At 33.4% G+C, this 14,075-nt stretch overlaps 2 protein-coding genes across 3 annotated transcripts; both read left to right on the forward strand.

The window, feature by feature from the left end:
- The first annotated feature begins 726 nt into the window (after positions 1-726).
- On the forward strand, positions 727-8,882 carry LOC8264967. Of its 2 annotated transcripts, XM_002521061.4 has the most exons (17): positions 727-1,006; positions 1,077-1,206; positions 1,312-1,406; positions 1,488-1,635; positions 1,741-1,879; positions 2,370-2,463; positions 3,022-3,174; positions 3,747-3,847; positions 4,360-4,473; positions 5,119-5,345; positions 6,166-6,224; positions 6,317-6,502; positions 6,590-6,713; positions 7,035-7,090; positions 7,618-7,763; positions 7,868-8,032; positions 8,244-8,882. In XM_002521061.4, the coding sequence occupies exons 1-17, from the start codon at positions 946-948 to the stop codon at positions 8,547-8,549; spliced, it is 2,304 nt and encodes a 767-aa protein (XP_002521107.2). In that variant the 5' UTR covers positions 727-945; the 3' UTR covers positions 8,550-8,882. The 2 variants fall into 2 exon arrangements, with proteins under 2 accessions (XP_002521107.2, XP_048233138.1); XM_048377181.1 differs by lacking the exon at positions 727-1,006 and having other exon boundaries at positions 1,075-1,206; positions 1,301-1,406.
- A 1,599-nt stretch (positions 8,883-10,481) lies between these two features.
- On the forward strand, positions 10,482-13,832 carry LOC8264966 (probable serine/threonine-protein kinase PBL25). Its single transcript, XM_015720453.2, has 5 exons — positions 10,482-11,235; positions 11,891-12,114; positions 12,238-12,427; positions 12,535-12,926; positions 13,086-13,832. The coding sequence occupies exons 1-5, from the start codon at positions 11,094-11,096 to the stop codon at positions 13,455-13,457; spliced, it is 1,320 nt and encodes a 439-aa protein (XP_015575939.2). The 5' UTR covers positions 10,482-11,093; the 3' UTR covers positions 13,458-13,832.
- The last annotated feature ends 243 nt before the right edge of the window (positions 13,833-14,075 follow it).

Consider the following 14,075-nt stretch of genomic DNA (forward strand, 5'->3'; position numbering starts at 1 on the left):
ATAGATTTGTTGAGCTTGGCAAATAAGTAGTGATAACACGATTTTGAGGGTTTTTTTAGCTCAATCCTGTAAAAAAATAATCATTGAATAGAAAATACCAGTATATCTCCTTTGACGATCAAATCAGATAGAAAAAACAAAAAAGTCATAAGATTAACGTTAGAATGAGTAACTTATCTTTTATTTTATCCGTCATATTCTTTATATAAGAGATCATATTTTAGAGAATCTTTCCTCCTCTTAGTCCAATCAGATGTTGCCATCTATCATCAATTTATTGCTTTATTTTTAAGTTGGGTCTATGTGTCGAGTCTGTCTCAACGGCTCTTTTTAAGTAATACATTGATAGTGACACATGTAATATGACAAGACACTTAGTCTCATATCTTTATGGCTCGGTTTTTGTTGACGATCAGCCTTGGTCTTCAAAGAGACCTGTCGATATTCTTTTAAAAGAACTATTATGAAGTAGCTCGTAATCTTTGCACTTTGCTTGCACCTAAATATTTTTCACTGCCTTATTAATAACTGCACAGTCACAGGTTCAAAAAAAACTGCATAATCAGAAAATTTATTTCATTCTTCCTTAATTTTTTTTTTAGAAAAGATTTCACTTCAATTAGCTGCGATGCGTTTATAATCACTTTACTATTGTATATTTCATTTCCTTAAGGTGGTACGAAGCCCGACTTAACGTAAAGTTAGACTCGGCCCCTTTTCGGGTTGGTTGGCCCAAATTAGTTTTTTGAGAAAGAAAGCCCGTTTCTGATTCTGAACTCCCGACCCTTTATTGTTTTCGGGTTGCATTTTTATAAGTTGGTTTCAGTACAATTTTAAACCCGACCTGATCTCATGTGGCCCGGTTTGATTTGTGAAACCGGGCGGCTTAAACCCTACTCGCCGATGCTTATACCCATTTGACAGAAAATCTTCTGCTCAGATAAAATGTCTCGGAGATATCAACGTTTCAGACAAATTTCAAAGCTTTTGCCTCGCATTTTACCAGGTCAGCGCCATTTCTTTTAAGAAAAATTTTCATAAACTTATTAATGTTTCTAACTAAGTTATGCTTGCAGGTAATCAATTACATAAATGTAGAAAAGCCACAAGTATCCACTCAGCTTTCTCTACAATTTCAGTGCCTAACTCAGATTATGATGGAATGCGTAGTACGTTGATTTTACACAGGGGATTTTATTCTCAGAGGTTAATTTCAATTTTATCAATTCCTTTTGTCTTTCTTTTTCTTTTTTTTTGGTTTAATAATTATTTCGTAGTAATTAGAGTATGTTAATAGCAGTTACTTTTCAGGTACTCAACAATATCAGAGGTGTCACATGAATCTAATTCTCCTCCAGTTGATGATGTACTATCCTTTATCAAATCCACATTTAATGAGCTACAAGGTTTTGTCTAAAACTATTTCATCTTTGTGTTTTTTTTTTATTAGCATATTCTTTAATTATATTTTTCAATGACTTGTGTAGGGCCAAACCATTGTTGGTTAAATAAGGTTGACCACAGAGATAAGGATTGTCTTAACAAAGATGGAATCTTTTTGTTAATTGCTGGACAATTGATTAATAATTCTCAAATTGTTTTTATGATTGAGAAAATTAAGTCAATCCAACAGAGGTAAGAGAATGTCAAATACTTGGTTTTTTTCTTTTTTTTGGGCTTCGACAAGTTCGGCTCAATAGATTATTGACTTCTAGAATGTTGTTTTTTTGGCTGCGCCAGATTTCCTCAGCTTTGCATTGTGGGTTTTCATTGTGGAAGTTCTATTGGCTCTGCTGATGATCGGACTCGCTTAGTTGAATTGATCATGAAGGAGTTCCTTACATTTCCTGTTCTCTTGTCAAGCAAGAACTTTTTGCAGGTGTGTGAATAATACTTCATTTAAACTCAAAATTGTGGTAATGAGATGATACACATCCAAATCTGCAGTTTCTAGATATCTATAAAGCATCAAATGCTGTGCATGTCACAAAAGACTAGTGGATAGATGTGTGTGTTCAGAATGTTGACAAATTATAAATTTTTTTACAAAGATGGGAAATCTCTGATCTATTAAATCAAAATTTTCTTCTAATATAGAGTGTCATGAAGCTATTCAATATATTGACTTCATTTTGTTTGGACTGAGGCATATTTAAGATAAGTTGCTATGTATCTGGACCGAAGCACATAGTGATACCTTTTGGTTTTGCACAATAAATTATTAACTGATCTTGTAATACGCCTAGATTTGTTTGTTTGTTTATTCATTGGAAATATGTCTAGTTCAAGTCCTTGTTGATGTTATTGTCTCTTAAATCAAACAGTGGGTGGTCAGTATAACTAGCATGTTGTTTTACTGATGCATTTAGATGGAAAATGGGGCATGCTACATTTTGTTCAAGGATTTCAAGAACTCTGTTATTTATCATGACAGGGATTTGGATATTGAAATTCTTAACAAAGGTATGTGTTTATAAGTCTGGAATTTCCATTCTGAAATATTTGTCATATGTAATTATAATTCCCTTTACAGTTGACCTAAAATGCTTCTCCCTACCGTTGCATAAACCATTATTTACACAAACCATTATGTATACCGGCCACTTTACAATTCAATGTACTACAGAAACCCTTTACAGTTGGCCTAAAATGCTTCTCCCTACCCTTGCATAAACCATTATTTACACAAACCATTATGTCCACCTGCCACTTTACAATTCAATGTACTACAGAAACTATATCTTCACTCATATATCCTCTTTTTCAATATTAGTTACTACCTATACCATTTCCTGTTCTTCGTTCATTATTGTTTTAATTTATTTATTCTTTTTCTTAATTTCAGTGTTTTAATTTTAAATATAATACCATAATCTTTGTGTGGATACGACTACCATTTGATGAATTTTGTGTTGAAATTCAGTATCTACATCTCTGCTTAAACATATTTAATGCACAATGTATGTGCAAAAATACAAAGATTCAAAGATGTTTATTTGCTCACTTAATACCCTTTTGCAGCCATTGAGGAGTTACACATGCAACAAAATGGGTATACTAACAGTGGGATTTCTAATTTGCGCGACTTAAAAAGCAGTTGGGTAAAACAAGCTGAGGTCACTAAGGAACCATGCTCGTCTTCTTTTCTGCAAAATCTAGTACTCTACTTCCCAGGTTGAGACTTCCTTGGCATTTTATTTTTGTTGCCTTCCCATGTAGTTTTATCTCTTTTAAGGTATCAAGAAAGTCAACTTTTGTTATTTGACTTGTTCCCGCAAATCTGAAAAGTTAAAATTTTTATACATGCTAGATTAAGATGCAAACGAATGCTCAGACTAAAGTCCTAGTCAAAAGGATCAACTTATAGATTGACTGGCCACATGGTTATGGCTGAATCCATGATATGGAATAAGATGAAAATACGTAGTCTGCCAATTCATGTTGTCCATCCAGTAAAATGACCACGTTTTATCCTACTCTCTCTGGCTCTTTTTTGTTGATGAATGTTTTAAGAGAAGCAAGAAAATTACTGCCTTTTAAGAATACAAAATATGATGTATTTATAAGGTGCAAATACATGATAGGCTCGTATGTAATTTTATGCCTGTAGAGATATACTTCGGTAGGTCTACAATTTGAATCCTATCCATCTTAATCAAGATGGAGGTTGTGTGCAATTTGTCTTTATGTATAATAACAACAAGTACCAGTATTGTTTTTTCAAAACCTGCCATCCCTTTCCACAGGTTGTGTCTCTGCAGATGAAAGTGGTGATCGCCTATTCCTTTCTGATAGCAATCATCATCGGATTATCATATTTGATGGAAATGGAAAGATAATGGACTCTGTATGTATTGAAGTTCTTTCAGTGGAGTTTAAGTCAGACCGCAATAATTTTTCTCTTTTCCTTTTAAACAGATACCTTTTATGATGTTCAGTGGCAAATTTTGCATCATGAACTTCTTTCTGTAAAAAATTGATTTGTAATGAATTTCGATTTATTACTTTCATGTTTGGCCATGGCCATTACCTACAAAATGAGTTTCTAATTGCCATTCCTAATGAAGGTTAATGTGCATGATTCACATTGACTTGTGAAGGGGATCTGAATTCCCATGTTAAGTGTATAAGCAATCCATTATCAATCTATTATATGATCATCCAGTAGATATAGGTTTTTGAAATGGAATTTGGATTCTTGTGGTGAAGGGCTTCGATGGGCTTTCTATGATTTAACTTTCCTGTTTTCCTTTGTTATTAGCCTTATTTTATATGCATTTACAACATTGATGATGACAGTAATTTTTTTTTTAAAAAGAGAAGAATAGATTTACACTTACATTTTTTTTTATATGTCAGATTGGTTCTTGTCCAGGTTTTGAGGATGGAGAATTCGAGTCTGCCAAGCTACTGCGACCTGCAGCTTCCTTTTATCATAATGCTGAGGATTGCCTGTATATTGTGGATGCGGAGGTATTCATTCAGAAACTTTGATAGGTGATATATGATATTGAAACTGATGAATTTTTAAAAAAATTGGTGCCTCAATTTAGACAAGCTTAAGTGTTTAAGTAATCGATTTGTTATCAGAGCTCCTATAGAGGATAATGCTGACACATTTGAATTAATTTGCTGAACCAGCTATCTTTCTAACAGATGTTCCCACTAGAATTATTGTAGGAACAATGATAATTCCAACTGTACTGATATATCTCTGCTAATGATTATGAATTATAACTTTCTCTGATTTTGCCGTCTTCTTGTCTTTTTATTTTAGATATGCTCCTCCTTATTGTATGTGTCTATATGTATATAAGACCAAAAAAAAAAAAAATTCAATAGACTCCTTGTTTACTACCATTTGTTTATTATTTATGGATGAATGCCAACCAACTGAAGGTACGAAAGTTTGTCTAACCTCAAGATGCCAATAACTGTATAGCATGATGATCAATAGAATATTTATTATTCTGAAATCAATAAAGGTTGTTCTTTCCATTTTCTTTGAGAAAAGAAGTTGCTTTTTGTTGGCATCTTTCCAAGTACTTGACATTCAATTATGCAATTTTTAGATGGTTCTGTGACTTTATTTTTACTTTATTGATTCCGGTTCCTAAGAATCAAGCAATCAGGAGAGCGGATATGGAAAGGCGGGTTTTAGAGACTCTCTATCCGACTTGTAGCATCAGTAAAAATAATAGTAGCGTATGGACCTGGATTGTGAATAAAATGGGTTTTGGAAGGAACAGTGATATGAAGTCCAAAGAATTTGATTCCCAGCTGCTGATGTTCCCTTGGCATCTTTTCAAGTCAGTGGATGATAGTTTATTAATTATCAACCGCAGGTAAATGATGACGTTCTTAAATATCTTTGGTAATATGTTGCGAGGTACTATATTTGCTTTTGGGTATAGCATGATAGTTGAAGATTATGATGCATGGTAATCAAAAAGGGTATTGGTATCAACAGATTTTCTGTTTAGGTTATAATATGGTTTGTATGAATTTTGAGGAAGTAGACCTTTTAACTGGATCAGTATTGAAGATAAAGTATTATAAAACATGGATGGTTAAAGGCGAAAGAAATCTGGCCAACTGTGAGGAAAACAATACTAAACCAAAATAAATGGATAGATAAAAGGAAGATGAAGAGTGAGAGAAGCTCAAAATTGAAACTGGTCTTTTGCAGTGAAGTGTCAATGACTTCTATTAAAAGTATGGCTCTGCTGTTCCATCATGCATCCATGTCAGACTTAATGACGACTCTTTTATTCCTATCTTTAGTGTTTCATAGAAAGTTCACGCACTTTGTCATGGTTATTTTGAAAGTTCGATTTGTTAATTAATTTCCGAATGGGAAAAAAAAAAGATTAGAAGCAGACATTGTTATGCTGAATCTTGGATGCCTTTTACAAATATCAGAAATTATGTCCCCATTTTGATGAAGATCATCCTATTAAATGCTTCAATCCCTTTTAGTAATTGCCTGTTCCCTGGATTGCCTTTACTTTTTTCCCCTTCAAACATCTCCATATTTAGACAAAACCAAATAGCTTTAACGTGTCCTACTTTTGATCTTTATATAAAATGGCTTTCCTGGTTGCATTTATATAAGTAATCTGTGACACAAGGGTCAGTATGGTAAAGTTTTGTTTTTATTTGCAGTTTTGAGTCCTTGTGGATCATGGATTTGGCTTCAGGAAAAATAAAAGAAATTATCAGAGGTTTAGAAGTTGTCAAACTTTATCTTTTCCCCTTTATTGTTTATAGGCCATCTACTTATGTCTGATATTTTTCTCATCTAATTACTGAAAAGGATTTCCAAAGATTTTGGAGACCTGTGGACAATTGATCACGGAGAAGGTATCCCTCTTGAAACAGATGCCTAATGATTGGCTGCAACAGCAGATTGATGCCAGTTGCTCCCCAGAGGGGCTTCCATTTGCCAGTCTCCTGTCATCTGTAACAACCTTTCAAAATCACCTAATCATGTGTGACACAGGTTCCAATACATTTACTTATATTTCTCTTTTGTTTTTCTACTATTTGGTTTGGTTTATTGCTCATTTATCCCAATACTTTCTTAAAGTTGCACAGAGGGTGGTGAAACTAAATAGAGAATCAGGAATCTGTTCAAACATTCAGTTTTCGAATTTTGGAATCCTTGGATTTCCTTATTGGTCATCCTTTCCTTTGGAGAGAGTTTGTTCGGAGTGAGTAAAACCTGAAGTTTTGCACGATTGACTTTCTGCAGACTCTTTTCTTTTTAAATGCTTATGATCTTGTTGTTGTAATCAGAGCAACATATGAGAGATAATTAATTGTTCCATTCACTATAATAGTATGTATCTATACATAAATTAGGAGTTCTGGTCTGGAAAGAAATCTATATGAGGAACTTCATCTAATTAGGCACCTAATCAAGCTATACAATTTTCCTAATCTATAATGTACGGGCTGTAACAAGGCCAATATAGCAGTTGTGTGTAAACTTATTTCCTTCTTGTCATTTTCTTCATTTGCTGATTTGACAGAGCTCCACCTGATGGAGGATGGATGGATCATCTACAAAGTTTCAGCTTGTTGCCAGGTATTTTCTTGTTAATTTCTGTCGTTTAGACAGGAAAGAATGTTTGCTGCAAACCAACTTTAGTTGGGGTACAAATAAAACTTGGGGAACATTGTATTTGGCTGGAGATCTATTTTTGTTATCTGATGCATAAAATCTATGTCTGCTTCTATAAGCATGATATCTTCCTCTTGAACTTTATGTAAAATAAAGTTCTCAAACCATTTGTTGATTTGACTTATATCATCAGGATATCCTCTTAAAAATTCTTATTGAAAATGAGTTTGGGCTTGTTTTGAAGACCACACCACTCAGCGAATTGCTTATTTTGGCCTACTAAAATGCTTGAACTACTGTTTGTCCATGCAACTTTATGGACCCTGCCAAATTGTAGTTAATTTCTGATTCACATAACAGAATTATTTCAATAAAAAAGGCTCCCAAACAGGTGGTCGCATGCCACTGAAGTTCCCAGTTTGTTGCTGCTAACATAAAAAAGATTATTCTCGCAAATTTTTAACATCAATTTTTGTGTCTGTTTATAACAGGTAGGATTGACATACGCTTGAATGTAGATATCCCTGTAGATGTTGATCTTGTTGAACCATTACAAGAAGGATGTATATGGCGCCAGGCAAGAGGGGCTGCAACTGAAATTTTGGGACGAGAGGGTGTTGTTGGAACCTCAGAGAAGGTTGAGTTACTCATGTATTTATCCTTTGCATTTGTCCCTTTCTGTTCTTGTCAGTTTCTCTTTTGGTCTGGACTTGTGTCTCTTATTTGTTATTGCACACACAGGTTGGTGTCGCCCAGCAGTGGTACGACGATTTGGATAATCTAGCTTTCTCAACTCCTGAGTCAGAGATGGTTAAAGAAGACAGTTGTGCAAGTTCAGATGTTAAATCTGAAGATAAGAGAGTTCACATTGATTGTTCTGTCAATACAAGTCCAGGAACAAGTGAGGTATGCTTATCTTTCTTGATCTTCAGTTGTTAAGATTTGAGTGTTTTTCTCTATATTGAGGGAATGTGATTGATTTCCTCCCTGTTTGAAATATAAACTACTGAAATTAGTAGTTGAAATACAAAATTGCCTAATTGAGTTTCCGTATGGTCTCACTGTCTAAAACTTAGTAGCAATATCCTTTTTTTCTGTCTTTTAATTCATTTAACAGGTTATTATATATGTGGCGCTGTATCTAAAACTTAGAAGGGATCCTGATTCACAAGAGGTCAGTCAGGAGAAATATGCGGCAAGGATAGCTGATATTTTAAACCCGGCAAGAAAAGGAGGAATTGGAAGGGATTCATGCATTCAACTCCTGTTAAAATCAAATGCCGATTTGAGGGACCTCATCTTTATGAGACCCTTACATGTGAGGATCAAAATGGATTGTCCTGATCACCCAAAATCCGAAAATGGAAAAGACATCATCTTAACCAACGACTCTATTGAAGTTAATGTAATGCTTCAGACATGATTTTCAGTCACTACTAGGCACTTGAACAGGACACAAGAACGTTGGCCTGAAGGCTAATTTCACCTTCAGCTCCAAGCCCCTTCCTTTTCGATTTGATAGGAAGGAGGGAAGGGTGAAGTTCTCCAAGTTTTAACACATCAGATGGCTGTTCAACAAGAAAAATTTTGATCATGTGTATGATTATGAGAACCTTGCAATATTTTTCTCCATACTGCTGTTAGTGTCGGTATAGGAAAAGGATGTAAGGTTAGAATAGGAAAGGTTATTTAATTAATTATATTATTGTATTTTGAGAATAACAGAAAAGAAATGAAAAACAGTTAATTACAAACATTATTGACCCATTTCCTTTTTGTTATTTTTTCTATAAGAAAAACTATGCAAGTAGCCATAATATTATTCTTCATAAAAGAAAAAAAGAATCATTATATCAAACACTCACTCTATATATAGAGAGAGAATTAATCTGCATATTCCCTGAAGGTTTAAATATGTTCTGAAGCTAAAAAGTTAGTGTTGCCTGAATTAGGAAAAGAAAAAAGGAAAAGAATGAAAGAGTTCTCAGCCAAATCCATCTTTATAAATTGTATGGCCACAATTGCCTTTCCGGGAAAAAGAGAAAATGAAAGGAACATGCAAACATGTTCTTCCTGAGCAGAACAGCAGCAGTAGACTCTTTGTATATTCAAGAGTTTCTTGAAAAGAAGTGGACATATTATATGTTAAATTGACCCAATATTGGAATAAAATGCATATCTATTTACCTACAACACAAATGGATTTTCTGATGGTATCTTCCATATAATAAAATAATGATGTTTTCAATCTTTCACTTCTAATATTGATTTATATTTTTAATTTTTTTTGGACATGATCCTTAGACAAGTCCATTAGTTGGAAGGATCTTCATTTGACCCTAAATAAATAGAAGTAAGATTTTAAATGATAAGATAGAATTCTTAATATTATTTTATTTAAAAATAATGATTTTAGATATAGAATTTATTTAAATTATAATTTGTTCAATTTACTAAATTGGCAGATTAAAATTTGAAGGATTCTGAAAGTATTTAAAACCTTTTAAAAAATTTATCTCTTAAATAATACTTTTTATCTAAACAAGAAATGGAGATTTCAAAATCTTATAAAACCCTAAAAAGTCTTGGAAAATCTCAATGCAATTGCTAATATTATATTAGATTTTGTATTCTATAATGTTTCGTAGTGGAATCCGAGTTCTCCATTTCAAGAATGGATCACTTTTACCCTTTTCCTTTCTTTTATTTCTTTTTCATCTGAGGTTACAGCCTTCTGCATAGTCCAGTGCACGTTGGGATCCTCGGAAACAAACTATGCATGAATACTAATTAAGCTATTCCATATATACAATTAATTCTCATTACATGAATAATAGATTTTTCTTTTCAAACAGAAATCCTTAGCTATATTTAATATTAACATTACATATATAAATATTTTATATTTTTAAATTAAATTATTGATATATATTTTAATATTTAAAATCTGTTAATTTAATATTCTAAATAAATAAATTTTTATTTAGTAAATAAGAAATAATTGGCATTGGATTCAATTGTTTGATAGGTAACACTCGTCTGATGATAGAATGAAATAGCAGTGAAAAGAATTGAAAATTGTTAAGAAGTCAGTTGATTTGACAGTGGAATAGGCCGACTTTCTTAGTTGTACAATGTTAGACTATTCTGTTGTTGGCTGACATGCAAGTTTAGGATAAAACATCATGGGAATGGGATTAGCACAAACAAACAAAGATTAGTAATGATTAATTTTTTTATTTTCTCCTTCTCTTTCTTCTATTTTTATGTTACTACAATCTTTAAAATTAAGGGAATCAAGCTTGCACATAACTGTAATATTAGTTATAACCCTCCAACAATGGATTTCCCTCCACAAAATGATATATAGGAAAGACTTTCAAAACCTCCCATTCCATTCAAATTTCTTCTCCAAATTCTACGCTAACTCCAAACAAATCACACCCATTTTTTGTTACTCGCAACCCTCCTTTAGGGCTGCCCTTTTTCTGGGTTCTTGGTTTTTTTTAGAGAATTCTCCAAAGCTTTTTAAAATCTTTTAATTGTTAGTTTTTAGTTTCTAGGTTTTGGCTATAGCTAGCTGTTCCTAAAACCTCCTCTTTCAGTTCCTCATAACACATATGGCATTCTCTTGACGCTCCTTTTGTTTTAAAGTAGATATAAATGCTATGTACATATTCTGTTGTTGAAAAGATCGAGTCTTTCTTTCCTTTTTTTTGGCTTTAGAATTCTGGGCGTGTCTGGTTTTTGATTGAAAGGGGTTTCTGAAAGTGTATTTTGATCGAAGTTTTGTGTCACATAATATATATATCATTGTTATATCTCGATCAAAAAATTCATTCATTGATCATTTGAAGCTAGGCCCATTTGTATCCTTTTCTTCTAAATTTAAAAGTGAATTTTTTTAGAAGAAGAAATCAACATCAAGACACACATTTATTTACTATATATTAACGTTCTTTGAACAATGAGTTGTTGTTCATGCTTTTCGTCACAGAAGAAGAAACCAAAAAGGACAAATAGCACCAAAAGATCAGTGCCGCAGCCTCGGCCTGCCTCTCCTCCTCGTCAAAAAGATGCACAAACACAAGTGCATCCACGGCCTGCTGGTAAGCATTTTTTTGTTCAATTGTTTTGGTTAAATTGAACTTCTGGTGCCACCAGACTAGATTTCCTTTGAAGAATACGTTATAGACATTCAAAATCATCCTCTCCATGGGTAAACTGCACAATTGGTGTCAAATTTTTAGAACTTATATCCATTTGGTATTAATATTCTTTTACCAATATATTTATTTCTGTTTCAATTTAAAATATCTATAATTTTTTTAGTTTATTTTTATTGACGTAGTAATAGAAAATAAAATGTTATTAATTAATTTACTACATCAATAATATGACTCGAGCATAATTTATTATATTAAGCATCAGGAGTACACCTTTGAATATATAATTTAGAGAAAATTTTATAAGTGACTTTTATATGCTTAATAAGATAATTATCGGTGAACTGAAATTGTTGATGCCATGAGTTAATTAAGAATGTCTTATTTCTAATGGTCACATTAATAAAAATAGACTAAAAAAGTGAAAGATACTAATTGAATATTAAATAAAAATTTGATCTAACGCAATAATTTACCCAAATTTTTGACAAATCATAAGGATATTAATCACAATATGATTTTGGAGTAATTGTTTTTGCTTTACTAGTAATAAAAATGAAAATCATGATTGATTTATAGTTATTTATTTATGGTGCAGAAATTCCTAAACCAAAGCCCCCGACTAATAATCATGAGCCTCATGTCCATAAGGATGCCACTAATAATAACAATCACAAAGAAGATGGCAGCAACAATATAGCAGCACAAACTTTCACTTTCCGGGAACTGGCCACAGCTACAAAGAATTTCAGACAAGAATGTCTAATTGGTGAGGGTGGATTCGGAAGAGTATACAAAGGAAAACTCGAAAACACTAATCAGGTAATTAAATGACTAAAATTGGTTTGATGTGTTCATGTCTGCTCCTGTCTTGATGATATTTCCTAAAGTTTTCTTTGTAATCCAAGTAAAAGTTTTATATTCAAAAACTTTCTGTAACTTCAGATAGTGGCCGTGAAGCAACTTGATAGAAATGGGAGGCAAGGAAACAGGGAATTTCTCGTGGAGGTGTTAATGTTAAGTCTCTTGCACCATCAGAATCTTGTAAATCTTATTGGATATTGTGCTGACGGAGATCAAAGACTTCTTGTGTACGAGTACATGGCATCAGGATCTCTTGAAGACCATCTACTAGGTATAACATAATATCAGCCTAGGGTTCCTTTCTAGCTACTTTCTTTATTCTTTCTTTGACATTACTATATTACAATTGACCCAATCCGTTATGCACTGAACTTCCAGAACTTCCACCGGAGCAAAAGCCATTAGATTGGTTCATAAGAATGAAAATAGCACTGGGTGCTGCTAAAGGTTTAGAGTATTTGCACGACAAGGCCAACCCTCCTGTGATATATCGCGACCTGAAGTCATCAAACATTTTGCTTGACGAGGAATACAATGCAAAGCTCTCTGATTTTGGGCTAGCCAAGCTTGGACCTGTAGGGGACAGGACTCATGTTTCTTCAAGAGTGATGGGAACATATGGTTACTGCGCGCCAGAGTATCAAAGGACAGGCCAATTAACAGTTAAATCAGATGTATACAGCTTCGGAGTTGTTTTGTTAGAGCTAATTACGGGAAGAAGAGCCATTGACACCACAAGATCAACCCATGAGCAAACTCTAGTTACCTGGGTAAGTACACTTACTCATTTCTACACCTTTTTCTAAAGAATCCCGAGCAGTAGCAAATGAGCTTCGGCTCGCCGGTGATACTGGAATCACCCCCAGGGTAAATCCCAATCGGAAAGTTCTGATGAAGGTTAAAAAGGACTAACTAGTTTTCCTGAACAGGCACAGCCAGTATTCAAGGATCCAAATAGATACCCCGAACTTGCTGATCCTCTTCTTGATAAAGATTTCCCCGTTCGAGGCCTAAACCAAGCAGTTGCAGTTGCAGCGATGTGTCTACAAGAGGAAGCAGGAGTTCGGCCATTGATGAGCGACGTAGTCACTGCTCTGAGTTTCCTGGGAGGAGACCCTGAAGCAGCAGGAGCTACATACACTACTTTAGCTACTTTAGCTTCTATACCATCATACACAGCTGAAGATGATTGCAGTGAAGATGACATGCGAAAACCCGAAGGAGCTGTTGCAGAAGGCATGGAATGGGGCTCCTCTTCAAGGCCTGGGACATCGCGGAGTGAAAGTGTTTGTTCATCTTAGAATATCCTGCCATTTGTGGCGTTCTAGTATATCAATATGGATAATGGGGTTTCTCCAGGAAGATATATTCTTTAATCCTTCAATTCATTATATACCAACTTGAGGAGTAATATGAGGATGTCAACTGAATTGGAGCGAGCAGACATTTTAACATATACAGAGATGAAGCTGAAAAGGAGAAGGAATTTAGTCCATTTCACAAGTGAAGAAAGAGATGAGTTAATTCTGAGAAAATGGTATTAGGTTTTGCCACTCATCATTAAATGATTATATACATTATTGATTCTATCAAATTGCGCATGTAGTTCACAAAAGAAAAACATCTTTTTTGGGTAATTTCACTTGTTATCCTGTTGTTGTTATTAGCTTAATTGATCTATCAAAATTATCTATTAGTACATTATATATAATTATAAATACACATATATATATATATAATTAATAATTGTATTAATCAATAAAATTTAAAAACAACTTTTAATCATTATTAATTATTATAGAAGATGTTTGGAAAGAATAATAATAATAATAATAATTTATATATCAATTTTTATTGTATTATTATTTAGTGTGAAAAATATTAAATTTTTTTATAAATGAAATAAATTCCTCCATAAA

Source organism: Ricinus communis, chromosome 7 (genome assembly GCF_019578655.1).
Source record: "Ricinus communis isolate WT05 ecotype wild-type chromosome 7, ASM1957865v1, whole genome shotgun sequence".
Classification (NCBI taxonomy): Eukaryota; Viridiplantae; Streptophyta; class Magnoliopsida; order Malpighiales; family Euphorbiaceae; genus Ricinus; species Ricinus communis.

Excerpts from the sequence above, each read along its gene's own strand:
- LOC8264967 (XM_002521061.4), top strand. The coding sequence starts at position 946 with ATGTCTCGGAGATATCAACGTTTCAGACAAATTTCAAAGCTTTTGCCT. Across the intron at positions 4,474-5,118 it reads TGTATATTGTGGATGCGGAG|AATCAAGCAATCAGGAGAGC; the intron begins GTATTCATTCAG and ends CCGGTTCCTAAG. Across the intron at positions 6,225-6,316 it reads AATAAAAGAAATTATCAGAG|GATTTCCAAAGATTTTGGAG; the intron begins GTTTAGAAGTTG and ends ATTACTGAAAAG.
- LOC8264966 (XM_015720453.2), top strand. The coding sequence starts at position 11,094 with ATGAGTTGTTGTTCATGCTTTTCGTCACAGAAGAAGAAACCAAAAAGG. Across the intron at positions 11,236-11,890 it reads AGTGCATCCACGGCCTGCTG|AAATTCCTAAACCAAAGCCC; the intron begins GTAAGCATTTTT and ends TTTATGGTGCAG. Across the intron at positions 12,927-13,085 it reads AGCAAACTCTAGTTACCTGG|GCACAGCCAGTATTCAAGGA; the intron begins GTAAGTACACTT and ends TTTCCTGAACAG.